Source organism: Microplitis demolitor, chromosome 6 (genome assembly GCF_026212275.2).
Source record: "Microplitis demolitor isolate Queensland-Clemson2020A chromosome 6, iyMicDemo2.1a, whole genome shotgun sequence".
Classification (NCBI taxonomy): Eukaryota; Metazoa; Arthropoda; class Insecta; order Hymenoptera; family Braconidae; genus Microplitis; species Microplitis demolitor.
Genome location: NC_068550.1, coordinates 18,119,130 through 18,144,270, shown reverse-complemented (window position 1 = coordinate 18,144,270; position 25,141 = coordinate 18,119,130). Strand labels below are relative to the sequence as shown.

General features: G+C 29.6%; 2 protein-coding genes across 9 annotated transcripts; one reads left to right on the top strand and one right to left on the bottom strand.

Moving 5' to 3' along the window:
- The first annotated feature begins 1,398 nt into the window (after window positions 1–1,398).
- Window positions 1,399–7,734, top strand: LOC103577719 (trafficking protein particle complex subunit 4). Its single transcript, XM_008558504.3, has 2 exons — window positions 1,399–1,782; window positions 7,160–7,734. The coding sequence occupies exons 1-2, from the start codon at window positions 1,608–1,610 to the stop codon at window positions 7,636–7,638; spliced, it is 654 nt and encodes a 217-aa protein (XP_008556726.1). The 5' UTR covers window positions 1,399–1,607; the 3' UTR covers window positions 7,639–7,734.
- On the bottom strand, window positions 7,647–23,163 carry LOC103577717 (xanthine dehydrogenase). 8 transcript variants are annotated; one of them, XM_014443673.2, is made up of 8 exons: window positions 22,616–23,163; window positions 21,758–21,908; window positions 15,734–15,885; window positions 13,248–13,305; window positions 13,069–13,165; window positions 12,758–12,993; window positions 8,359–11,903; window positions 7,647–7,796 (listed from the first exon to the last, which is right to left on the bottom strand). In XM_014443673.2, the coding sequence occupies exons 3-8, from the start codon at window positions 15,851–15,853 to the stop codon at window positions 7,752–7,754; spliced, it is 4,101 nt and encodes a 1,366-aa protein (XP_014299159.1). In that variant the 5' UTR covers window positions 15,854–15,885; window positions 21,758–21,908; window positions 22,616–23,163; the 3' UTR covers window positions 7,647–7,751. The 8 variants fall into 8 exon arrangements, with proteins under 8 accessions (XP_014299159.1, XP_014299161.1, XP_053596090.1 ...); XM_014443675.2 differs by lacking the exon at window positions 22,616–23,163 and adding an exon at window positions 22,058–22,192; XM_053740115.1 differs by lacking the exon at window positions 21,758–21,908.
- Window positions 23,164–25,141: the final 1,978 nt, after the last annotated feature.

The following is a 25,141-nucleotide window of genomic DNA, read 5'->3' as shown; positions in this document are numbered from 1 at the left end:
ACAGCGATAGTGCGTTTTTTACTTATCCATTCTACGACTTTACTTATTATTTATATTTTTTTATATTCTATTGTATTTACATAAGAAATCTACCTTTCCATTTTCGGTAAAGCTAGATGTCTTTTTGTTTCTACAGAATACGTATATTTGTTTATAACCATATTTACCGTCAACTATAGAACAAGTGCCTATTCATGATTTTTATGCGTATGTCTTGTTTAAGTTTTAAAGTATTGAATGACAGGAAACATTCCAAGACCACTCAAGCTGTATATATATTCTCTGAATACAATGTAATGATTTATTCATCTATTTATTTCGACTTTCTTATAATCTAAATATATAATTTAATAAGTATGTGCTACAACGATTAATTATTGATAAGATGCTATAAATGTTGCAGAATATTAATATATAAATTTCAAGTAGTAGTTAAACGCGCGCCTATTTATGTATTTCAAGTTTACTAATTACTTCACAGGTAGAGGCACCCGATGCCACTAGGGACATAACACAGGATATCGAGAGTAAAGCCCTCTCTACTATTTATTGGGAACTGACACGGAGGCGTGACTTAGAAAACATGTCGGACGATAGTTTACACTTTTAAATGCGTAACCCATGTGATAGTAGGACAAATAAATAAAATGTTATTAAATTTCATAGATATATTATCTTGGACGGGTAAAAACTTAAAACAAAAAAAAAATGATCCCGAACCAATTTTATTTGTCGGCTATTTAATTAAATGTGGAATAAACCGCAAAAAAAGTAATAAATATGATATGTCGTAGTTACCGCGCTTAGTATACAAACGTCTCATGTGAAAAAAAACCCCATAAAATTAATGTAGAAATTTAAAAGATTGCAGAATAATAAAAGCGTTATTATAATTATTATTTATTTACTTGAAAAAACAAAAATAATATTTTCAGTTTTTAAGTTTTAGGTTAAATTTTACAAACGTATCTGACAATATATAGTAGGTTTCTTTAAATTGTAAGGGACAAACTTTCATTTTAGGAGTGACTTTCTTTATTTTTAATAACTTCTGCCACGTTTTTAACTTATCAACTTTTTCCAAATTATCAAATAAATTTCTAATAACACTGAACGATCACTAGCCTCCGGAAATTTATGGAAAATTGCGTTTAAATTTTTATTTGCTTTACTCCGACAATTTTTTGACTTTTTACGTTCTCTAAATATTCCAACTTCGATTTTAATTTTTATTTCTTAATAATTTGTTGTTTAAAATTTATTGAAGATGTTAACAGTATGCATTTACTATGTATTTACTTGACTGTTGTAAGCTATCGTTAGTTTGATTTTTTACCACCAGACTGCATGATCCAGTTTGTCAGTTCCTAATAGTCTTACCCAAATGAATGTGTTTAAACAAAAATTCCAGCTGATAGACCCCGGGAGTCATACATATTGTATCTTGTTGACAGATTTGACAGATGATTGACCATCTGACTCAAGGAATTATATATTTATCATTTACTTTATCAAAGAAATAATTGTGTGTTTATCAATAAACTTTTTAAATACTTATTAAAAATTTTTTCAAACTTTAGTGAGACTTACAAGAATAAAATAAAATTATGGTTATTTACGGTGTTTACATCGTATCAAAATCAGGTGGATTGATTTTTAATCACGATCATAACGTACCAAAAATTGAAAATGAACAAACTTTTTCATACCCATTAGATTTAAAACTAGCGTATGAGAATAAAAAAGTTGTTGTGGCATTTGGTCAACGAGATGGAATTAACGGTGAAAATTTTGTTATTACTTAACCTCATGTACACAGTAAAAAATATCGTGAATCTTTATTAAAAACGGTCCACGTTAAATTTGTTGTGTTGATTATTTTGTGTTAAATCAACACATGTTACTGTGTTAATTTAAAATCGATCTGCTATCTAAAACTGAAAGTGTTAGTACAAAAATCGAAATTATCGACATTATGTGTTACTTTAAAATCAATACAAAATTTATGTTAAAAAGTCTATCGATAGTCACAAAAGAATTATTAGAATAATTGAAGTAAATTCGATATTTTTATCAATATAAGGTAAAGTACCGAGTACTTGAACAGTTTTCAAAGTGAAATCCATTTAAGACGCGTTTTCATTTGTTCCTCTATTCGCACTCAACTGGATAAACGGTACTATCTCTGTTGCACTTGTACATTAAATAGGAACTTTGTCCAAGCTTTTCTCGTAAACAAATGGAAGTTATCAAAAAATTCAAGTGCACTTCGCTAGTTCATAGAGTAAAGCATCGGGTATGTGTCTTTATTTTGCGTTTAGAGCTTTTATTTCAGAGAAAAGCTGGGACAAAATTATCTGAAAACCGTTCTTAAACATGATTTTGGCAAATGAAAATTAATTAAATCGACAAAGCAAATGTTACTTATAAAAATAGGGGCATTTTTTAATCTATCAAAAAAGAATAATTGATAAATTATAAAATTTTCATATTTTGACAAGGTTTTTAAAATTTACTAAAGAAGCATTAGTACTTGAACTATCTATTTAGACAAGCCGCAGTAGTTGAACACTCTGAGACCAATACTTAAACAAGTATAAGATATACAATGTAAGATACAAGTACAAGATACAGATTACAGTTTGAAAATCAATAAAAACTCATCAATCTGAATTTTATAAATTTAATTATATGTAATTTAATAATAACTAGTGAATAATGTTATTAAAAATTTATAATACTTCAGTTAATAGAACACAATGAATATTAACAAATAAATTTACTAAACAATATGGACAAAATTTTTTACTTGCAGTTTGTCAGTTTATTTTTCTATTTAACTTGATTTCTTGAATATAGAACACTAAAATTATCAGATGTCCTCAAATTGGCTATCATTTAAAATGTTTATGTTAACTATTGCTAAATGCTTAGGTTAGAATGTTGTAAATAGTTTATGTTTATAAAGTATACAATATTTCACTTCAAATAATTTTTATTTATAACATTTATCAATAAAAAAAATTATTAAAATAATTAATTGTTTTTATTTTTTAAAATCAATTAAATCACATTACAGTAACTTGTTCGACTACTGCTGCATGTCGAAAAACATAGGACCTATACTTGAATAATTTACGTGATCGTTGTTCAAGTATCGGGTACGAATTGAAAAACTAGGTGATATAGTTGAACGATGAAATTTAATATTAAAAAATAATTTTTTGACCTCGTAAAAAATGTATTATGTTTAAAAAGATCTATTTTATATACTGGTATCATTTTTTTACTAAAAATATTTATGTAACGTACTTTTTGCCAGTTATTTATTCAATCACTTTGAATCGGTTTTATGAGAAGAAGCATCAATCGGTTATTCATTGTACGGTAGTATTAAATTCAATAAAATTATAATTATTGCAGTATGAAATGAAAAAATATTTATTGCAGTTACTCCCTAAATTTTTAAAGAATATTGCAATACAAAGATTTCTTATACTTAACGCTAAATTTTTTAAATAATTCAAGTTAGATAAATTTGTTCAAGTACTGGTCCCATTTTCAGAGATGTTCAAGTACTGGGTATTTTACCTTATTGAATTTACCATTTACTAAAAGCTGGAATGTTTACTATACTGATAAAATTTTTAGTTACAATTTCGAATTATTTCATGTAATGTTTGAATCATTTTTTCATTAAATAAAAATGTGTTTTTGTTTTTTATAAAAAAAAATAATAGATTTACTATTTACAACTGATATTAAATATAACGTGATTTTTTTTTTCATCTGACTCTAATGAAAACAATGTTTACCATAAAAAAATAATTTAATGTTGAATAAAAATTGTCACTATCGATGACCTCAAAAATATATATAATATATCAAAATTATATATACTAAATATCCATGGCACAAAAATAAAATGTAAAATTTAAAACAGCTGATATTTAAAAAGTGCTGAATTTATTTCTCGTATTACCTGAATTAGGTAATGAAATTTTAACACGAATTTTGTGTTGAAGTTCAACACAAATAGTCTGAATTGAAAAATAACATAAATATTACGTTGACTCGTTCTAACACATGTTGTGTTGATTTTAACAATATTTTTTACTGTATTGTATTATGTTCCTCCATTTTAGCTTAATTTTTAATTTCGGTATTATATTTACAATCTTTTAAAATATTAATTCCAAATTTATATATTTTCTAAAGCCTTTAATCCAAAAATTTTGCTCAATTAATGGGGACTCTACGGTTTTTGTGGCGTCACCCAATGACCGCGAATTCTTGTAGAACAATGAATAAATCTTTTTTAAAGAAAAAAATTATTTTAAAGATAAAACTAAACATGCCATCTATTTCTCTTTTGAACAAATGGATTTATCAAAAATCATAAGAGACCTTTTTGCTAGATCATGAAATTCTCTACAATAGTGTGTTCCGGGCTTATTTTGATAATACGCCATTAACGAGGTATGAAATTCAAAACTCAAAATTTTGATTGACTGAGCATATTAAACACTTAATTTAGAATAGAAAAAAAAATGAAATCATGCATACGTAGCTCTTGGAAAAAGAAAAATATGGCATGTTTAGTTGTATCTTTAAAATAATTTTTCTCGCACACAAGCTTAGCTAAAAAATTCGAAAAATTTGATGTCATCATTTTTTAAAATATGACAGCAATTTTCGAAAATTAAAAAATTGTACCTCTAATTAATAAAAAAACGAAGAGGTATTTTTTTTCGCTTCAACGATTTGTTCAAAAATTATAACGTGCTAAAGTTTTTTTTCGATTTTCAAAAAAAAAAAAAATAAAAGGAAGGCGCTATTAGATAATAGTGCCTTAAGAAAGTAATACAATATGAAGTTATTCCGATCATTTGAAATGTCAAGTTAGTTTGCTAAAAATTTTGTTTTTGAATAAATCCAAAACAGTAAGCTAAGAACAAAAAATTGCTAGCATATCTAGTTTATTTCAATAGAATTCTATCCCATTAATTTAATTGCTTCTAATTCGAATTGTTTAAAAGATATCCACTGTCAAATATTTTATTTTTCTTTTGTCTATTAACTTCAGGCTCATATCAGTTTTCTTAATCAGGGATGTTCATTTTTTTAATAGCTTTTTTTACGAGTTCATTATTTTACAATTCTTAATTTTCATAACAAGCACTGAGAAAAAAAAAATTTGGGCGTCGGTTGGCCCTGCGGGCCAGCCCCAAAACTTGCCGCTGTTTTCGAGCTCAAGGAGCTTGAAAATAACACTGTGAATATATTTTCGAGCTCTTCGAGTTCGAAAATCTTATTGCATGCAATTGTTTTTTATGAGCTTTTCAAACTCTAACAAGTTACGGTTTATGCTACAGTTTAAAAGGTTAAGAATCGAAAATCATTAATGAACAAGCGGTTTTTAAATTTTAATTTCCATTTATGTTCAATAAACTAAATGTGTTGAGGCAGATACCAATGTCAGTGATCGAAATCAAGATTTGAATGAGTTTTGGCTTAGGTCAGAGCAATAATATATAAAATATCCGAGAAAATCAATAAAAACTGTGTTTTTTCGATTTTTTCATTGATAATATGGTTTAAAATAAAGAACAAGTTTGATGGCATTATATGATGATCAAGAGAGACCATAAATAGGAAAAATTTGTAAGATTTTAGACACATTTTAGTACAGTGCATTTTGATTTATCTGGAAAAAACAATATAGAATGTTATTTTCTTAACTTTTCAGCGCTGATATCTTTTGAACTAATTAACCGATTTTGATGTTTGAGGTGGCAATAGGCGCGTTTTATTAAATTCTAGAGCTAATTAGAATTTGAAACCGATCGATTTAGCTGCCTCGAAGATATTTGAAAAAAACCGTTTTTTAATATTTCTTTCTCCAACGATATCTCTCAAACAAATTAAGCGATAGAAAAGGTTAAGGCGGCATTCGAGGCATTTTATTGAGTTCTAGAGCTTATTAGATTTTGACGTCGATCCTTCAATTCGTTTCTGAGAAATCAATAAAAAACTAAAAAAAAAAAAAAATTTTTTTTTTAGTAATTCGCCCATATTTTCGAGTCTACTTGATCAAACGATTTGAAATTTTCAGGAAGGTTGACGGCCAACAAGCTCTTTCAATTTCCGCCTTAAACATCCAAATCGATGCATTAGTTAAAACACACACACACACACACACAGACACTCGGACATCATTCTGAAAATAATCAGAATAGTTTCCTAGGACCTCAAAACGTCGACATCTGATGAAAACTCGATTTTCGAAAATCGGGATGAAAACAATAACATCCCGAAATTTTTGAAAATCATCGATTTTCTAAGCGGGAAGTTAAAAATGTTTTTCAAGGAAAAATGCTTGATTCAAGTATTTTAGTTACTTGCTTCTATTTGTTCATTTGCGCTTATAACTAAGAAAAAAATTTGATTTTGTTAAAAAAACATTACACATGCCTTTTTTTATCTAATGTTGTCTAGATTAGGTTTGTATTTTAACAAACTTTTTATTTTATAAATAAATAATTTTACCCTACCTAAGATTCGAACTTAGAATGATCACGCGAGACTTATGACCTACAGCACACTCAGCCACGGTGGTTTTTCGAAAGTCGTGTTCTTAATAAATTCTTGAGTTATTTATCGATGTTTGTCATTTTAAATAGTAATTTACACATCTAAATAACTAAATTTAAATATTTAATAGTTTATTGAAGTAGCTCTCGAAAAAATTAACATATTTTATATTTCTATTAATACTTTTGAGAAATTTCATTTTGTTATAAAACCAAACTTTTTTCTTTGTACAAGAATTTTTTTCTAATTTTTAATTCTATCTTTCTTCAATTCCTTTTTTTTTATTTAACCAACCAATTGCTCTACTGAAGTTTTTAATTCTGATAAATTTAACAACGTATCAACTAAATTGAAAAAATATTTAGTGACCTCAAGTAATTCATGCTTCTAGAAATTATTACTAAAGTGAAGCAATAGTTCTCTTGAAATAAGAACAAGTAATTTTGTTTTAGAAAAAAATTACTTGTTTTGAGTATTTATGGAAACAGAAAAAATAATCACTCGAATTTAATTTTTTTTTCTCAGTGTGAAAAGTTGTACTTAATAAATAAATTTTGTATTTCAGTGGGACACGTTTTGATGTCAGTAAATGGCAGCTCTGTAGCAGGAAGAGAGCTCGAAGATGGTCGAGATGTTTTTGATTTATTTGAACAACCAGAAAATTTTCCATTAACATTGAAATTCGGTCGAGCCAAAATGACAACGAATGAAAAAATTTTTTTGGCATCAATGTTTTATCCATTGTTCGCGATAGCAAGTCAATTAAGCCCAGAGCCTCGTTGTTCTGGCATTGAAATATTAGAAGCAGACACATTTAGACTCTATTGTTTTCAAACATTGACTGGTGTTAAATTTATGGTAGTTGCCGAGCCATCTCAACTAGGTATGGAAATTCTAACAAAACGTGTCTATGAGCTTTACGCGGATTACGCATTGAAAAATCCTTTTTATTCCTTGGATATGCCAATTAGATGTGAATTATTTGAAACAAATTTAATTACTTTGTTAGATACTGTGGAAAAATCAGGTATAAGCAACGTATAATAACAGTATTGATAATAATTTTAATTGATATTTTGTAAGTAATGTATATACTTGAATTATTAGTATGATTACAACTACAAATATATTTAACTGATATTAAATGTTATTTTGATTTATAAAATTTTATTCCAAGCTTTCTTGATGTCTGGCGTTGGAAACTAGAACAAAAATTATAAATAATTCAATTAATAAACAGTTAAATCAATTTAAATAAAAATTTATCTTATATATATTATAAAAGGGGAGGTGTTTGTGCCCATAGTACGATTTGCAGCCGAAACTAAACATCGCAAACGAATAATGTTTGTATGTGGTAGCTACGAGTCTTCCATAGTGCAAGGGAGTAGTTACAAGATGATAACTATAAGGTGGTAAAAGATATGGGGGTTAAAAGAAGGTGAACTTCGAAGATGTGTCTATGACTGGTTGAGAATGTTCTGGATTGTTCTAGAAATTTCAAGAATATTCAAGACATTTCGGTGTTAATCTTGAAAACTTAATTCGAGAATATTAATTTTAAAAGAAAAAAATTTTTTATAAACTTTTGGAAGTAACCCGTTTTGCCCTAATTAAGAAAAATTATTTAATCCATGCTAAGTGTAATATCTACATATTAGTTGATTCAAATTGTGTTAAATCGTTTCAAATCATTTTTCATAATCAAGGTGCTCCTCTCACTCCTACATATAATATAGTAAATTTAAATCATTAAATGCTTACCTTGTTAGTTAAATCATCGACGCAAGCCATTCGAATACGTGCAGCAGTAGCTGGGGAGTCTAGCCTAAATAAATTCGACGCGTTTGTATCTTTACGAGCAGCTTGTACTGCATTTTTGATAGCAAAAAATATGGATGATGCAAGAAATAATGGTGGTTCTCCAACGGCTTTTGACGAAAAAACAGCTCGTGGATTAGGTGCATCTCTTAGAAGAGATACATTAAATTCTTGAGGAATGTCAGCAAATCCGGGAATTTTATAAGCTCCAGGTCCTCTGCTATAAAGTGTCCCGGTTGGTGAAAAAATTAGTTCTTCTAAGGTAAATAAACCGAGTCCTTGAATAAATCCTCCCTCAACTTGACCGATATCTATCGCAGGATTTAAACTATCACCCAAATCCATAACTATGTCTGTACGTAAGACTTGATGATCACCTGTCAAGCAATCGACTTCTACTTCACTACATGCTACTCCGTAAGTAAAATAATTAAATGGGTTTCCGGAATTCGTATCAAATGAATATCCAATGTCAGGAGTACGGTAGAATCCAGTAGCTGAAAGACTAATGCGTTCAAAGTATGCTTTTGATATCCATTGCTCCCAAGTATCTGACGGATTAGCTTTCATAATATGTTCAATACGTGATAATATTTCATTACAAGCATTAATAATCGCCATTCCATTCAAATCCGACCCAGCACTAGCTGCAGTTGCTGATGTATTGGGTACTTTGTCAGTTGCTGTTTCAGAAATGTGAATTTTATCGGGATTTACTTTCAGTATTCGGCTGGCTACTTGAATCATTTTTGTATGAAGCCCTTGACCCATTTCCGTGCCACCATGACTTATAAGAACAGAACCATCATGATAAATATGAACAAGAGCTCCCCCTTGATTAAGAAATAAAGCTGTAAATGCAATACCAAATTTTGTAGGTATTACTGAAATTCCTCTCTTTCGATAACGATTTTCTTGATTGAATTTCTTTACAGCTGCATAGCGTTCATGATAATTTGATGATATGATACATTGTTGCCAACATCGTTGCAATGAACACCCAATAAGGGGTTGATTATAATGAGTTAAGTCATTTTCTTTGTACAAATTAATTTCTGATACTTTCGCCGGTTCCATCCCAAGATAATTAGCGATATCCCACATGATATTTTCTGCTGCAAACATACCTTGAGGACCACCGAATCCACGGAATGCAGTATTAGACGGTAAGTTTGTCATACAAGCATATCCAGTTACGTTAATTACAGGAAATTTATAGGCATTTTCACAATGAAACATTGATCGTTCTAATACAGATACTGATAGATCTACTGAATATCCACCATTGTTATAAATTTTTATTTCCACGCCTTTAATTAATCCATCTTTAGTAAAACCAACTTTATATTTAAACATAAACGGGTGTCTTGCACCGCTTATCATCATATCTTCATCACGATCTAACATACAGCGTACAGGTTTACGTAAATTATATGCTGCCAGTGCTGCTGGTAATGCAACCAGCATACCACGGGATTCTTTACCACCGAAACCACCACCCATGCGTTTAACTCTTACAGTAATGCGATTCATAGAGATACCCAAGACATGAGAAATAAGTTTTTGGACTTCTGTGGGATGTTGGGTTGAACAGTAAAGTTCGATTTCATCAGTTTCTTTTGGTATTGCAAGAGTTGCATGAGTTTCTAAATAGAAATGCTCTTGTCCGCCCATTTTTACCTCACCCTCTAATACATGATCTGATTCAGCAAAAGCTTGATGGACATCCCCTTGCTTGATGCTTTTTGGCGTAGTGGGCATAAATGATTCAGCTTTAATAGCGTCTTCAATACTCACCAGAATCGGTTCTAATTCTTCATATTCAATCATTACAGCTCGTGCAGCTTTTTGTGCAGTAATTTGGTCTACAGCTACAATAGCCCCAATGCTTTGTCCTTGACTCGTTACTTTTAGCGAAACAAACACTTCTTCATCGTGAAAAACAGGACCGACCCAACGATTATGTTCTGGAATATCTTTGGCACTAAAAAAAGCTACCACTCCATCAATAGCTAATGCTTTTGTGGCATCAATTTTTATAATTTTTGCATGAGCTTTTGTTGACATCACTAAAGCCATGTATAGCTCGCCATCAATATGTGGAATATCATCACAGTAAATAGCTTCACCCGTTACTTGTTTAAACGCACTAACATGAACTATAGGTCGACCAATTAAATCTTTATCACTTTGATTTTTAGGCACTACTTGAAAATACTGTGAACTTTTTGGTGGTTTGTGACGAAACGTATTTGAAGCAGACAGTAATTCTTTTGGAATATGATTAATATGGGGCAAAGTGATTTGTAACTGTTTAAAAATATGTATGAATCCTTTTAAAAATAAACTTAATGTTAAAGAACGACGATAATGTACCATTCCACCTGGAACATTATCAGACAGTGGGAATTCGTCGATTAATGACTGATAAGTTGACTCTAATATTTGGGGATCCCATTTTTTTCCAATCATAGTCTGAGATGTTTTCACGGCTAATTTTGTTATCGGAGCCATCCCTCCATAAGCTAAGTGTACTTGTAAAATCTCATTAGAATTTTCTTTAAAAATAACATTAAGTGCCATATTTACAATTGCGATATCATCGTCTCTTCGCTTAGCTTGTTTGTAAGCTACAAAGTACTGAAATTTTTCTGTAAATGGAACTTCCAGCGAGACTAAAATTTCATCAGGTTTCATTACATTACGACGATATCCTGTAAAAAATGTGTGATCTAGGGCTATTTGGCGACAACTATCTAAATTAATAACGTTTAGTTTGGTACCAGCAGCCATTAACACTGGCACCATATCAGATATCGGGCTTCCGGTCATTATGTTTCCACCAATAGCTCCAACGTTTCGGATTTGTTTACCTGCAAACCAGTGCAGCATATTTATTATTTCTACAAATATTCGAGTTTTATATTCCGGTTGAATTTTTATTTGATCTCTCAGTGCTTCTTCCATTTCCGTTAAAGTTACACCTGAACCAACTTTTAATACATCTTCATAGACTGTAAGCTCTCGCATTTCCTTTATTTGTGTGGGATATATCAACACTGGATAAACAAAGTGTTTAAATTTAACTTGAACACCAACTTCAGTGTTACCAACTACTATTTTAGCAGCAGGATGTTTTTTTTTTAATAATAGAAGTTCTTTCAGGGTTGTTGGTCGATACCAAGTAACTTCTTTACCTTTGATAATAAGATATTCTTTGTCTAAATCATCGCATAGTTTTAATTTCGGTGGAAATATGATCTCTTGTGTTGGATCATATACTTGAAATTTGTTTGAATTAATTAGTTCTATTGGTACTTCTGAAGTAAATGCTTTCTTGCAGCAAGCTTCTCCCATTGCACATACTTGCTGGCACGAATTTCCAATTTTATTTACTTTACTTTCTAATTGAGATTGTTCCCATTCTTCTGTGAATGTTCGAAAACCTTCAATAATAGGTCGATATCCGGTACAACGACAAAGATTGCCTAAAATATTTTTTAAATTTATCATATTTTAAATAAAAACTATTATTATCTATTGATATAAGCAATCAGTACCCTGATTAAAAAAAGGGATTTAAAACGATTCGAAATAAAAAATTTTAAATATTTTTTAATACTTTTGAATACCTTGAATACTTTTGAATCCTTCTTCTTATGGGAATTTAACATTGCAAATCGTTTTAAATCCCTTTTTTAAATCAGGGTAAATGAATAATGATTTTTTAGTTGTGATTAACAGTTTATGTTACACTAAGATAAAAAAAATTAAATTCAAATAATTATTTTTCTTGGTCCCCAAGCAAAAAGTACGGTCTTTCTGGTGGTATTACCAGAAATTGACACTTTTGTACTTAGCTCATAATTTAGAAACCCTGGTTAAAAATACTGATTAAAAAGAATTGAGAAGCGGTCACTCCATGCAAACTGTATATTATATATATACAAACAAAAGAATTTAAATTATTAAAAAGAATTCGAATTTCATCATTTTTAATTCTTTTCTGTCCTCCGGCCGGACAGTGGCAACTTTTCGGGCCACTGCCTTGAACGAAGTTGCAACTTTCCGGCTACGTCGAGCAGAAACATAGTATGCGCACTTTGGCCAGTAAAAAAAAAGCCTCAGACCACATGTTTGTTGGCCGAGGCGAAGCCGATCATATAACATGTGATCTGAGACATTTCTTACTTTACTTCCCTAGGTGTATAATATACTATTACTTCATTGAAGAAAATAATTGCTTGGCACTATTTAAGTAAGTGAAAAATCAAACATTTTTCTTGTAAATATACATTTTTTTCTCTCAGTGTACCAATTAATGGATAAAAGAAAATTTTACCTTGAAAAGCAACTTCTAAATCATGCATCGATGGCTTAGGCATTGTGCGTAAGAGAGCGTACATCGACATTACTATTCCAGGAGTACAAAAACCGCATTGAGACCCATGAGCTTTTGCAATTCGTTCTTGAACTGGATGGAGCTTTGTCCTTGTACTTCCAATACCTTCCACTGTAGTTACAGCCATACCATGCATACTACATACTGGGGCGAGACATGCATTTACAGCCAAATGACTAAATAATTGTTAAAAGAAAATAATGAAACTATTATTACAACACAGAAAAAAAAATATTGAAATGAAAGGATACATTATTCTTCCAGTTAATCGGTCGATTCGTGATACCATTACGGTACACGCGCCACAACCACCTTCTGCACATCCTAATTTAGTTCCACTTAATTTTACTAGATGACATTAAGAAATAAAGAATGATTAAATTATTAAAAAGCTTTCAGAAAAGATGTGAAGTAATTAAAAAAAAAATACATTTGTTACGAATATAATATAAGAGCGTCCATTCAGGATTTACGTTACTATCTTGTATCTACAATGAAGATAAAATAATAATAAATATTTATTTAGTACAAATAAAAGTATTTTTATAAATAATCAATGTAGTATAAAATATATAAAAATAAAAAAAAGGCAAACAGAATTTTTCGATCGTAGATTACATTCTAATGCTTCGCATTAAGAGTCGTGCAATTCGAAATGATGAAAAACGATTTTAACTGAATAATCTCTAGTACTATTAAATATTCAACCTCCTCGATCTTGACGCCCCGTATAGTGGACAATTTTGCCAGCATTGGCAGCAAACAGCTGTTTGCTAAACCATTAAAATAATTATTGCTACAGCTTTAAAAACTGTGAATAAGTAAAAAATATAAAATATGTTTTTTTGCGTTTTTAAAGGTCTATAAGTACAGTAGGACCTCGTTATAAGACTAGCTCGGGGCTGTAGGGGAAAAAATTCTTAGAATTCAGGTACCGCCACCATTGTGCTTAATAGCGGTTGTCCTAACTTTACTAACTTTACTCTAGTGAATCTATTTTATATATAAACATAAATAAACAAAATTTTGTCGTTCTTTTCTGATAATTAATTACGTGATACCACGAAATTTTAAGTATTCTTTATGAAAATAAATTATTTAATTTACGTTCTTTATGTATGTACATTTTATCTCGATTTTAGTCGTGCTGGTCAGTAGTCTTATAGCGAGGTTTCGGCGCAAAACTTTTATTGAGTTCTTGGTGGGGGAAGTGTTCCGAGTGAGGTTTAACAAATTGAGGGAAATAGTTTTATAACACGTAGTCTTATAATGAGGTTCTACTGTATACTTTTAAAAATTATTCAAATAGCAAACAAAATGATACCTAGAGACTGAGGAGGTTAAAATGCTACTTTTTATGAACGTTAAACATGAATCTTTGAATAAGATCACGTCAAGTAGATCCCCCATTTTCCACTTGATCATGAAAATTAAGTCTATGTATTTTTTTCTTATTTAGTCACTATGAAAAATTTATTCCTCAAACGATTTTCTAAAATTTTGATTTTAACGACATTTTTTTCTACAATGAAAATTTTGAGTACTTTTAATTTAAAAATAGATTCCAAAATAACCGTTAAAGATAAATTAATGAATAGCTTCCTAGGACCTGAAAACGTCGACATCTGATGAAAACTCGATTTTCGGAAATTGGACCGGAACCAATAACTTCCCTTTTTTGAAAATTTGCAATTTTCATAGGGGGAAGATAAAAATAATAACAGCAGCGAAAATGAAATAAAATGGGCAATTAAATTTTTCGTGATTAATCAGTTTTGCGTTTTCATTAATAACAATTAAACTAAAAGGATTTAAATAGTGATTTTCAAAAGGGTTTTTGTGATAAAAAATGAAAAGGTAATAAAAAAAAGTTAAACTGATTTATTGTGTCTATCGAAAGTTATCGTCTTTACGAAGGTTTATACGTTATTACAATTGACAGCACTAGTTTCTTAAGTTAAAAAAATTTATTTTAAATTAATAAAATAACGAATCAACTTAATATTGTTTTAATTGTTCATTAAATAATTTCTTTATATGCTAGTATATAATTTGACCTATTTTGATTTAATCAAAAGAGTATAAAAGTATTTTTGTATGAAAAAAATAGTCGGAAAAAAACTGTTCATAAGCCCTCTCGCGCTTGAGGTGTGTAATAGAGGGTTTAAATGTGCGAAATAAACTATGAATTTGAATTTATATCAAACCAGATTTATTTTGGTTTACAAAACTAAACAAACGTACCCATTTAATTGGGTTCGAATCAAAGAAAGAGACTATTTTGAATAAGACATGTTTGATGACAGTTTATTTTCGATTAAATAGTAATGTAATGGGACGTTGTAGATAGTCGTCCCATAGAAAGTTTAGGATTTTGCCTTACCGTAATTATTCCTCCTCTGTCACAATATTTGGATTTGCGCATGCGTAGAATATCTTTTCAGAATATTATAATAGAGGGAGAAAAGATAATGGTGGGAAAAAATCCCAAATTTTCTCCGGGACGACTATATTACATTGGTTCGAAAAAGGGTTAATTCGAAAAATGAATAATTTAAGATGATTATGGTTTATTCGGGCCTCATACCCATTCATTAGATGGGTTTAATTTAGATTCAAAATAAGTTAATTTCTGGTTGGGTTTAATTTGTGTAAAATTAGATTTTTCTCTCGTAAATTTAAGCCGTTTAATTTGAATTTATTGTGAGATTCACCAAATCCGTCAGGCCCTTATGAAAGCGAACGATTTAAAACGATTAGAAAAAAAAATTTTAAATACTTTTTAATGCTTTTGAATCGCCTTTCTTATGGGCATCGGGGATAAACTTGGAAAATCAACAATTAATAATGACATATCATCATTTTTAGATGACGAATCAATTATCCAACATTACATAAATTATTATTTCATCTTACCTCCTGGCCATTAACATAGAATACTAATGTACTAGATTCTTTACTTTTTGTAACTTCATGGCCGAAGACTAAGGAATCTATGGCTGATTCTTGATTTGTATCATCATCAGGCTTACCCATATTATTTGATTAAATAACTATCATCAAAAGCTCTGTAAAAATTGAAAAAAAAATTACATAGTTTGACGCATGATAAAATACAAATTTTCCTGATAATCAAATCTTATTGTCCATAAATGACAGGGTCTGATCATGCACAGTCATATGTAATCATGCATAAACAGATATGGTCGTAATAAAATCAAAAATTAAAAAAAAAGGTTGTAAAATCCAAAAGTTCACGCTTCATAAAGCTTATTTAATTGTAAAATGAAAATAAATTGTATTGTTGAATTTTAGAATAAAACTAAAAAAAATTTGTTTGCTACAATCATGCCACTGTTCACTCGTTGTCAGTAATGCCTGGTTCCCTAGATTATAAATTTTTAACCAAGCAGGTGGCCAGGCATTAATGACAACGAGTGTTCATGTCAACATTTGACGTCAAAAAAATAGAATGAAGTTAAAAAGTTGTGTGAAAAAGTCATCCGGGTGCAGCACCAGTAAAAGGCCCATAACAGAATATATCTATATCTATATATGTGACGTTTGCAAAAATATCCGTCAGAGGTAGCACCAGTGGAAAAAAATAAATGAATAGAAATATACACAGAATTGTGAACACAAATATGCTTTCAGTCATCACTTTTAGTAAAATATAAAAAAAAAACGTTATAAACTACAATAGTCAATATCGAAAGGGTTCATCTTACGAAAATTCTAAACAAAATTTAAAAAAAATCGCTCTTGATAAAATCATTTTTTCGGCAGTTATTGCGACTACATACAAAAAGACTCCTTAAATACAGAAATTCAGATGTCCAAGTAAACATTTTGCATGCCTCATAACGCGAAGCTTTTGAAGTAGTGTTCTATTCTCGACACGTCAAGGTCAAGCGATTTTCTGGCCTTAAAATTACTCTATTATGTTCATGTTTTAAACTATTTTTTTCTTTAGAGTAAGAAAACAAAAGTTTTTTAAAAAACAAAATAAGTAAGCTTTCTCTTTTCTTGATATATGTATTAGGGTGGCCCAAAAAAAAAACGGACTATTTTTTTTCGAGTCTCTTATGAAAATTTGTTATTGGCTTACGATGTTTTAAGAGGCCTCCAAAAATCAGCTCAACAAAAAATTTTCAAGCGGTCGCTCACGAATTTCGAGAATATCAAAAATGATTGAAATTCGAATTTTTCACTTCTAAATTTTTTCTTTATCGTGGCAGCAATAGCTTACTTATATTTATAAAATCATGTCTATGCTGAGCATTTCAACCCAAAATTTAAAAATTTAAACGGTGTTCAAGAATTTTGAACACCGTTTAAATTTTTGTGACTAATACTTTAAATTAGTTTTTGTATTGTTTTATAACTCAATTATTGTCATTTCACTAAAATATAACTTTTTCATAACCAAAAATATACAGGACAGTCTTAAGCAATAAAATTTTGTAAGTTTTGAATAAGCGAAAAAACCTAAAAATTAAATTAAAAAACATAAAAGTATGTAAATAACTTACTATTTCTATTTCTCGGGTTATATTTCCATTCATCGTAATGCAAATTGATGGTGAAAAAATCGAGAAGCTTTATCAATATTCAAGGGTCGCTCGAAAACGTTTAAAAGGCAGCACTCGGAAACATTCAAAATTCTTGAGCGAGGTTTAAATATTTAAATTTTGGGCTTAAATTTTCAGCGTGGTCATGATTTCACAAATATACACTATTGCTGCTACAAGAAAGAAAAAATTGGAAATAAAAAATTCAAATTTCGATCATTTTTTATATTTTCAAAGTTCGTGAGCGACCTGTTGAAAATTTTTTATCGAGCTGATTTTTGGAGAGGCTTCTTGAAACATCGTAAACCAACAAATTTTCATACGAGATTCGAAAAAAAAAATAGTCTGTTTTTTTGGGCCACCCTAATATGTATACTCATATTATCGTATGAATGAAATATGAACGTAATAGTCATTTCAAGGCCAGGAAATTGTATGACCTTGACTTGTTGAGAGTAGAGCACCATCTCAAACGCTTCACGTTATGAGGTGTGCATTACCTCAAACGCTTCACGATATGAAGAGTGCAAAATAAATTCAATAACTGCTAGAATTTTGAGAAGCTGTCGCCCGTCCAATTATGTCCGCCGTTAATGTCAGTTAAACTTGATTATTCTAGACTCGTAGTCTCGTTATCTGGTTTCTCATATACTTTGGAATGTCATAACGATGATATTTAGATATTCAAATATTTCAACTAATGTAATATGATATATGAATGATGAATGAGAATATACTTTAAAAGTTAGTATAAAGATTTAATTCATCAGTTTGCTTCAATAATACGAAATTCACTAAAATATGAGGCCATATCGACTAGATATAAACTGATCTAATCATATATATCTCTTAATTTAGCGATACACGATCAGATACGATCATGTATGAATCACATTGAGAGAAAAAAAATATATTTTCAAGAAAAACTAAGTGATTTAAGTATTTAAGTTACTTAAATAGTGCCAAGCAGTTATTTTCTTCAATCAAGTAAAATAATTACTTTATTCGAATAAATTATTACTTCTTTAATACGAAGGGAAAAATTTGATTCTGTCAAAAAAATATAATTAGATTTGCCATTTCTTACATCTTATGTTCAGATTAGTTTCGTATCTTAAAAAATATTTTTTTTGTAAATGAATATTTTGACCCTAGACAAGATTCGAACATAGACCTTTCACGCGAGACTTAGTACCTACACTTGAGTACGCTTATTTATCGATGTTTGTCATTTTAACCCTAGACTGGACAACAAACGCGACCTAACGACTTTAGTCAAGTGATGAGGGAATTGCCGCAATGCTTTTGAGAGTGCAACGTTGCCTGATCGCTCTGGCTGTTTACTAGTGGTGTATCATTTCTGGCGGGAAAATTGTAAACAATTCAAAGATGAAAAAAAATTTTCAACTTTATTTTTATCAATTTCAAACTCTGTTTAAAACAATTAGTTATTTAAACAAATTCAACAAACTTATGTTTTAATTCAATTTTGTTAGTATTTAATTTTTTTCAACTTAAAAAAAAATCAACTATTTTTTTTTATAAATAACAATATCACGTAAACATAGGTTAATGCCTTCAGCAATAGATAGAAATATTTTTGTAGTGAACAGGATAGAATATTTTAATATATTTATGATAAATTAAATCAAGAAACTAATTAAAAAATTATATTATTAATCGCAGAGTTTTTAAAAATGTTTATCAATAAAAGTAAATATTTACCTCCACATAACCTTTCGAATATAATAATAGCCGGTAACAGTCTGCGCATGAACATGAGAAGGCGGAAAGAGGGGACATACACCAAAGACGGCAACGCCGCAAGTAAAAATCTACTAACGACTCTGGTCAAATTATGAAAACAGTCTCGCGAATTCGTCACTTTTTTTTTTAGAATTTGTTTTACAGCAAGTTTATGTTTTTAACCCTTCAGTATCCACGTTATGAGAATTTTACTCACGGTCGGTTTCAATATTAATTATTTTTTTAAATTTAAATGGAGAGACCACTTAAAATTTTTACCTTTGGCAAATTTTATGTTCTTTTTAACTGTTTATTGAAAAATTACTTATTTTTATTATAAATAAAAAAAAAAAATTTTTTTTTGAAAGACTGAGATTTTTTCTCATGGTGAAAGTATTAATGGATGAAAAATTTTTCATTGTTCGTTCCTATTCGGGGTGTCGTTCGGATGATTCCGCTGTACGGCAGCGGCCATGTTTGCTTAAATTTACAGACACACGCACATATCTACTTATCAGTGTGAAGGATTGTGATCAGTTGTATTATTTATTTTAAAAAATCTGTCCGTCGGTTGACCCTGCGGGCCAGCCCCAAAACTTCCCGCTGTTTTCGACCTCAAAGAGCTCGAAAAAATTAGTGTAGATATATTTTCGAGCTCTTCGAGCTCAAAAATGCTATCACATGCAATTGTTTTTTTACGATCTTTTCAAGCTCTAATAAGTTACCTATTATGCTGAAGTTTGAAAATTTAAGAATCGAAAATCATCAATGAAGCGGTTTTTAAAATTTAGTTCCTGATTATGTTCAGTAAAATAAGTGTATTGAGGCAGAAATCAATGTCAGGGATCAAAATCAAGATTTACATAAGTTTTGACTCATGTAAGAAACAATAGAATATGAAATATCCGATAAAAATATTAAAAACTACGTTTTATCGATTTTTTTGTTGATAATATGATTTAAACTAAAAACCAAGTTCGATGACATTATATGATCCAAAGAAACCATAAAAAAGATGAGTTGGTATAATATCAGGCACATTTTAGTACGTTATATTATGATTTATCCGGAAAAAATAACATAAAATGTTATTTTTTTAACTTTTCAACGCCGATATCTTTTGAACTAATCAATCGATTTTGTTAGTTAACGTGGCAATCGGCGCGTTTTATTGAATTCTAGAGCTAATTAAAATTTGAAATCGATCGCGTCAGTCGTTTCGAAAATATTTAGAAAAAACCGTTTTTCACCATTTCTATCTCCCGCGATAACTCTCGAACGAATTATCCGATTTTGATGTTTGAGGTAGCAATCGACGCGTTTTATTGAGTACTAGAGCTGATTAGATTTTGAACTCGATCGTATAAGTCGTTTTTGAGAAATTAATAAAAAACTAAAAAAAAAATTTTTTTTTTTCGTAATTCGCAAATATTTTCGAGTCTATTCGATCAAATAATCTGAAATTTTTAGGAAAGTTGATGGCCAACAAGCTTTTTCGATTGCCGCCTCAACCATCCAAATCGATTCATTAGTTCAAAAGTTACAAAGAGTTTACATACACACACACACACACACACACACACACACACACACACACACACACACACACACACACACACTCGGACATCATTCTGAAAATAGTCAGAATAGCTTCCTAGGACCTCAAAACGTCGACATCTGATGAAAACTCGATTTTCGAAAATCGGGGTGAAAACAATAACTTCCCGAAATTTTTGAAAATCGTCGATTTTCTTAGCGGGAAGTTAAAAATCTATTTACTTGGAAAAAATAAAAACTGTTATTTTAACTATTCAAAAATAATAATTGAAATACGTAACGTTTTTTTTATGAAAAAACATTTTCGGAACTGTGATGCGCATGCGCAGAAGCCGTGACATTTTCTCTCATGGCGAGAGTAAAGAACGTGAGTCAAATAACGTGGGTACTAAAGGGTTAAACATGCTCTGAAAAATTATTAAAATATTCTAAAATGTTTGAAAAAGTCATATTGTTTTAAACTTTTTTAGTAAAAAATGTAATTGTAATGAAAATAATAGAATTAAGTGCGGCGTCACGCTCATACGTTGACCAGTCTAGGGTTAAATAATAATTAACATAACTAAATAATAAGATTTTAATATTTAATAGTTTATAGAAGTAGCTCCTGACAAAACTAGTATATTTTATATTTTTATTAATACCAATGAGAAATTTCATTTTGTTTTAACAATTTTTTTTCTTAGTGCAAGAATTTTTTTATAATTTTTAATTATATATTTCTTCAATTTTTTTTTTTTATTCCACCAAATAATTGGTTTATTGAAGTTTTTCATTGTGATAAATTTAAGAACGTATCAAATAAATTGAAGAAATATTTAATGGCCTCAAGTAATTCATGCTTCTAGAAATTATTACTAAAGTGAAGCAATAGTTTTTTTTAAAATAAAAAGAATCATTTTAATTTTAGAAAAAAAAATTACTTTTTTTGAGTATTTACGGAAACAAAAAAAAATAATTACTTGAATTTAATTTTTTTTTCTCTCAATGCTAAAAAATATTTTTATTTGTTTTTAATGATTACGTGAGAAAACTATAATTATTATAAAATATTATTTAAACATACCTCAAGAATATTTATCGAAATATTTGTTGGACCGATTAGCTTGGAATGAATAATGGACAGATTTTAATATTATAATATGTTATTGGTGAAAGTCGTTGACCGTAATACATTCAAATCCTTGAATATTTGTATTGTGTATACATACGAGCATCTGACAAGTGATACAGATTAATTTCAGTTTGACTCATACTTTGCGGTTAATATTTTTTTATTCAAATTAAATCAATAAAATTATTGAGAATAATAGATTAATGTTATATATTTTATACAAATGTTATTTACTACATTGAATATTTTTACCAGTTTAACTAATTCAACAATACTTCCGTAATTGGAATTACACAAACACTAATAAAATAGATTTCTAATCCGATAAATTCTCTGATATTCGTAACAATTAATCACTCAGGTTATCAATATTTAGATACACTCTACAGTATGACGTATTATTTATTATCTACTTTATGATATTCTTTTAAATAAATGAATAAGAATGTTGAAATGTGACCAATGAATAATTATTTATTAAACTGAATTTATTAAATTATTTGCAAATATCTCAAAAGTAAAACTGTTATTAATATTTCAAATTCAATTAATAGGTTTTATATCTATTAAAAAAACATTAGTTCATTAATCTGTTCAGTAAAAAAAAATATAACTATTCGATTCGAGTTATTTAAATTGTTTTTTCTCGGACGTGATATTATTGTACGAAAAAAAAGAAGATTAATTTATTGACATAAATGATTATGGTATTAATATCTTATTAAAAGATTATTACAAGTGTCAGTTAAAAGATTATTTAGTATTTTTATAATTATTAAATTATAAATTATCTTGATAATATTACTATACCTTTGAAAATAAAAATGTTTTTTGAAGTAGAAGTCAATTATATTTTACATCAATAACAAGATTTGAAATATAAAAATATTATTCTGTCAACCTGAGTAACTTTGGCGTAATCAAAGTGACTTAGACCGTTTCTTAAAAGTATTATTTTGATTTTTTTCCTCGAAAATTGGGGATGTTTGGATTCTAAATCGGCTGATGATTGGGTATAGAAAAAATTAATTATTTATGCAGGTTGACCATATAATTAAAGCTATTTAATTAACTCCCTAGCGATCAGTTATCTTTTCACGGAACAAAAAGTCTATAGTAGGACTACCGGGAGCGTAATCTCTGTACTAACGGTAAGAATCGTGTGTTAACTGAAGGAAAAGCTCTTAGTGGTCTTAACTATACTTAATTGGCGCGTTGCCCTGATATAGTTGTTCCAATAAGAATAAAACTCATGGAGTAGACAGTGGGGGTAAGGAAATTAGTGAGAAGAGAATTCTCTTGTTGGGACTATATATCTATTTCAAAATCTACTACGTGTTTTTTTTTATCGATACAAAAAACTTTCTTATACTTTTTTATTTGATTTTTTATTCTTAGCAAGCTTTGTTTGAAAGTTTTTTGCAAACTTTTTTAGATGATGAAATATTTGTGAAAAATCTGTATTTAAGGGTGTTGTTATTTTTTTTTCTCATCAACTTCTAGGTGATAACTTTTTTATTTTAGAGTAATTTGCGATATTCGCAAGAATTACGGTATTTTTCGGCAAAATAGCAGTGTTTGACGGCAATAGTACGGTATTTTCACCGTTAATTTGCAGTAAGAGAACGGCAATTTAACGTAAAATTGCGACACGCCTGCGGTGTTTTACCATAAAATGAAGTATTGCCCAGTAAAAACTCTAAAAATAAAAAAGCATACAGTGCTTACGGTAGAAATGTCATAAATACCGTAAATTGTCGTAAATTACCATGAACTGTGACAAATTTGCCATAGAAATACCGCAGTTCATGGTCAAATGCGGTAAATTACTGTAATTCGGATACGTCAGGAGTTTTTGTGAGTAATATCATAGACCTTCAACCAAATTTGCACCAACTTTCAAGAAATGTCTCCTATTTCGGAGTTTCGACTGAACTAATCGTTTCAACAAAAAGGTTCTCGTTCCACAATGGTTATTTAATATTGTGACAGAGCAGTCGACCAGAACGAGCAGGACAGCGAGGCAGCTGAAATCAAATGGCAAATTTATTTCGTTATTATTATTATTTACTATTATGATTATTACTACGGTTAATACTATTCCTACTTTTTTTACTATAATGATTATTGTTATTATGATTATGACTATTGTGTTTAATACTATTACATTTACTACTATGACTATGATTGTGTGAATTATCCTTACAAACTATTACTATTATGTGAGTGTCACGATGCGAGTTTACGTATACATAACCGAGAAAAATGATTGTAAGTCCCGAGCGATAAAATCAAAGGGAAATGAAAAAAATACAAATTTGTTTTCGAGCGAATCTGTTAACAAAATAAGAGATAGAAATAATATCAGAAGAGTTGTGAGAGAAGTCCAAATAAGCGAAATAATATCGGAAGGATTAACATTTTTTTAAGTCCCGAGCAATAAAATCAAAGAAAAATGTAAAAAAAAATCGGTCTGTCGGTTGACCCTACGGGCCAGCCCTAAAACTTCCCGCCTATTTTGAGCTCCTTGAGCTCGAAAAATTGTTGTAGATACATTTTCGAGCTCTTCGAGCTCGAAAATACTTTTGTATGCCTTTGTTTTCGAAAGAAAACGTTTTTTACCATTTTTCTCAAACGATATCTCTCGAACGAATAAACCGATTAAGACGTTCAAGGCGGCAATCGACGCATTTTATTAAGTTCTACAACTGACCAGATTTTTAAATTGATTCATTAAGTCGTTTTTGAGAAATTTTGAAAATACTAAAAAAAATGTTTTTTTTTAATTCTTTTGACAACGGTTTCTCTTGAAAAGTTAACCGGTTTGATATTTGAGGTGGCATTCGATGCGGCTTATGAAGTTTCAGAGCCCAGTTCATTTTGGAATCAATCCATCGAGAACATAAAAAGTTATCCAAAAAAAACATTTTTGAAAAAAGTTTATTTTTGGAATATCTCTGAACGAGCCCTACCGATCAAGTTTATTTTTTTTCAGTTTTAAGGTATTCGCAAGCCGCGTCGAATGGCACCTTGATGATCAAAATCGGTTCATCCGTTCAAAAGTTATAGATATTTACATACGTACGTACATATATACATACATACATACATACACTCGGACATCATCGTGAAATTAGTCAGGATAGCTTCCTAGAACCTCAAAACGTCAAGATCTCTTAGAAATTCGTTTTTCGAAAATCGGACTGAAACCAATAACTTCCCGAATTTTTGAAAATTTGCAATTTTCTTAGCGGGAAGTTAAAAATAATATTGTCGAACGAAATTGTGAAATGAAAAAAAAAAGAATACGTTAAAAGTTTAAGTAAATAACAAATG

Excerpts from the sequence above, each read along its gene's own strand:
- LOC103577717 (XM_014443673.2), bottom strand. The coding sequence starts at position 15,853 with ATGGGTAAGCCTGATGATGATACAAATCAAGAATCAGCCATAGATTCC. Across the intron at positions 13,306-15,733 it reads TCTATGTTAATGGCCAGGAG|ATACAAGATAGTAACGTAAA; the intron begins GTAAGATGAAAT and ends TCTTCATTGTAG. Across the intron at positions 12,994-13,068 it reads CGATTAACTGGAAGAATAAT|TCATTTGGCTGTAAATGCAT; the intron begins GTATCCTTTCAT and ends ACAATTATTTAG.
- LOC103577719 (XM_008558504.3), top strand. The coding sequence starts at position 1,608 with ATGGTTATTTACGGTGTTTACATCGTATCAAAATCAGGTGGATTGATT. Across the intron at positions 1,783-7,159 it reads TCAACGAGATGGAATTAACG|TGGGACACGTTTTGATGTCA; the intron begins GTGAAAATTTTG and ends TTTGTATTTCAG.